General features: G+C 46.5%; 1 protein-coding gene across 2 annotated transcripts in view; it reads left to right on the top strand.

Moving 5' to 3' along the window:
- LOC126986319 (G-box-binding factor-like) overlaps nt 1–2,500 on the top strand; it is a 36,689-nt gene that overhangs the window by 32,290 nt on the left and 1,899 nt on the right. For both annotated transcript variants that reach the window (XM_050842323.1, XM_050842322.1), the window contains one exon: nt 1,016–1,354. In XM_050842323.1, coding sequence (XP_050698280.1) covers nt 1,016–1,354 — 339 coding nt within the window. The remainder of the gene's footprint in view (nt 1–1,015; nt 1,355–2,500) is intronic.

Raw genomic sequence — 2,500 nt, 5'->3', positions numbered from 1 at the left:
TCTCTCTCTCAAAGAGGTCAGGGGCGGCGCGGGGGTGGAAGTTACAGGTTTTAGAGAGAGAGAGAGAGAGAGAAAGTTTTAAGGTCGAATGTGTTTGGGTACATTTTGCCTGTCTGTCTGTCTGTCTGTTTTTGCGTATATTTGTGTCTGTCTGTCTATCTATATATCTATCTGTCTTTATCTTTCTGTGTATTTTATGTCTATATTGATGTCTATCTGAATTTGTTTCTTTATGTAACTAAACAAAATACTACTGCTACTTCTACTACAACAACTACTACTACTACTACTACTACCACTACCACCACCTCAGATGACAACAGTTATATATGAAGATACTTTAGTAAAATAAGGAAGGGCTGTTGAGTGGCCGTTCTCAAACACGTTTCGAACTACTCCCGCCTGGTCAGCTGTAACCATTCAGCAGCAACAGGGCGGCCAGGCTCTTCCTACATCGCCTAATGGGAGGGGCTTCTCGCTTGAAACGTTGTCTCTTGAGGTGGAATCGACAATGATTCTGCTTCTAACACTGCTACTTAGTGGTCAGCGTGTGGGCGAGGTATGCTGGAGGACCCGGGACATAGTGACAGTTTTCAATCACCTCCGAGTGGCGTAAGACTACCGGCGTGCTGTCCTGAAGACCACCTATCAAACCGGATTTTAGATTAACTCTCTAAAGAGGATAAAAAATGAGCTCCGGGGGGCAGTATGAGCCAAGTAAGATGGCATCACCGTAAAACCACTGGCCTGCGGCATAACGGGATGGGGCCGACCACTACGCCCCACGAAGAAAACCTACCAGCGCAGAACTTTAAAAAAAAAAAAAAAAAAAAAAACTACAGCGACTACTTTGACAATGATAGTAGTAGTAGTAGTAGTTGCAGTAGTAGTAGTAGTAGTAGTAATAGTAGTAGTAGTAGTTGTAGTAGCAGCAATAATAATAATAATAATAATAATAATAATAATAATAATAATAATAATAATAATAATAATAATAATAATAATATCCTTTCAGATGCAGATTTCGGCTTTGGTGGTGATGATGCTGATGATGACGGTGATGACGAGGGAGGTGGAGGGGGGTGAGGAGGGAGGGAAGATGTGGAGGAGGGAGGAGAGAATGGAGGAGGAGGAACAGGTGGAGGAGGTAACAGCAATCGTCCCTCCAGTCCCTCCTCCTCCTCCTCTCCCTCACCCTTCCGTGGAGAGAGGAGGAAGAGTGGAGGAGGAGGTGGAGGAGGAGGAGGAGGAGCTGGAGGTGCTGGAGGAGGGTCACCATCACCACCACCACCACCGCCGCCGCCCACACCACCCCCGCCCCCCCCACCCACACCCCCACCGGCCTGACCTGAGGGTAAGATTCTCTCTCTCTCTCTCTCTCTCTCTCTCTCTCTCTCTCTCTCTCTCTCTCTCTCTCTCTCTCTCTCTCTCTCTCTCTCTCTCTCTCTCTCTCTCTCTCTCTCTCTCTCTCTCTCTCTCTCTTGTTATCTATCTTCCTTCTTTCACATTTTTACATTCCTCCTTCTCCACTCCTCCTCCTCCCTCTTTCTCCTCCTCCTCCTCCTCCTCTTTCTCTTCCCACTGTTTCTATTTTCGCTGTTATATTGTTTCTCAACCCTATTTACTCCTCCTCCTCCTCCTCCTCCTCCTCCTCCTCCTCCTCCTCCTCCTCCTCCACCTCCTCCACCTCCTCCTCCTTTCTCAGGTTTCCCCTCTTTCAGTGGTTTAAAAAATGCAGGCGCTGAAGTGGAGAGAGAGAGAGAGAGAGAGAGAGAGAGAGAGAGAGAGAGAGAGAGAGGGATATTTTTCAGTCAATTTGTATTATAGTATTAATTCTCTCTCTCTCTCTCTCTCTCTCTCTCTCTCTCTCTCTCTCTCTCTCTCTCTCTCTCTCTCTCTCTCTCTCTCTCTCTCTCTCTCTCTCTCTCTCTCAGAATCGGTACAGAGAAGGATGACTAAGATGATTCAAGGGTTAAGAAACTTGCCATATAAAGAAAGACTTATACAATTAAACTTAGTCTCTTGAAAGGCGAAGGATGCGAGGAGACTTGATCGAGGCTTACAAATGGATGAAGAGCTTTAATAAGGGGGATGCTAATAGGGTTTTGGTGATAAGTGAACCGGGTAGGACACGTACTAATGGGTTAAGTTGGACAAATTCAAATTCAACAAAGACATAGGCCAGAATTGGTTTACTTACAGAGTGGTGGATGAGTGAAACAGGCCTGGCAGTCATGTGGTGAGTGAGTGCCAATACTAACAGAGTGGTGGATGAGTGGAACAGGCCTGGCAGTCATGTGGTGAGTGAGTGCCAATACTAACAGAGTGGTGGATGAGTGGAACAGGCCTGGCAGTCATGTGGTGAGTGAGTGCCAATACTAACAGAGTGGTGGATGAATGGAACAGGCCTGGTAGTCATGTGGTGAGTGAGTGCCAATACTAACAGAGTGGTGGATGAGTGGAACAGGCCTGGCAGTCATGTGGTGAGTGAGTGCCAATA

The sequence above is a fragment of the Eriocheir sinensis genome, chromosome 61 (assembly GCF_024679095.1).
Source record: "Eriocheir sinensis breed Jianghai 21 chromosome 61, ASM2467909v1, whole genome shotgun sequence".
NCBI classification, from domain to species: domain Eukaryota; kingdom Metazoa; phylum Arthropoda; class Malacostraca; order Decapoda; family Varunidae; genus Eriocheir; species Eriocheir sinensis.
The sequence above is the reverse complement of the archived record's forward strand: the minus strand, read 5'-3'. Positions and strand labels throughout refer to the sequence as shown.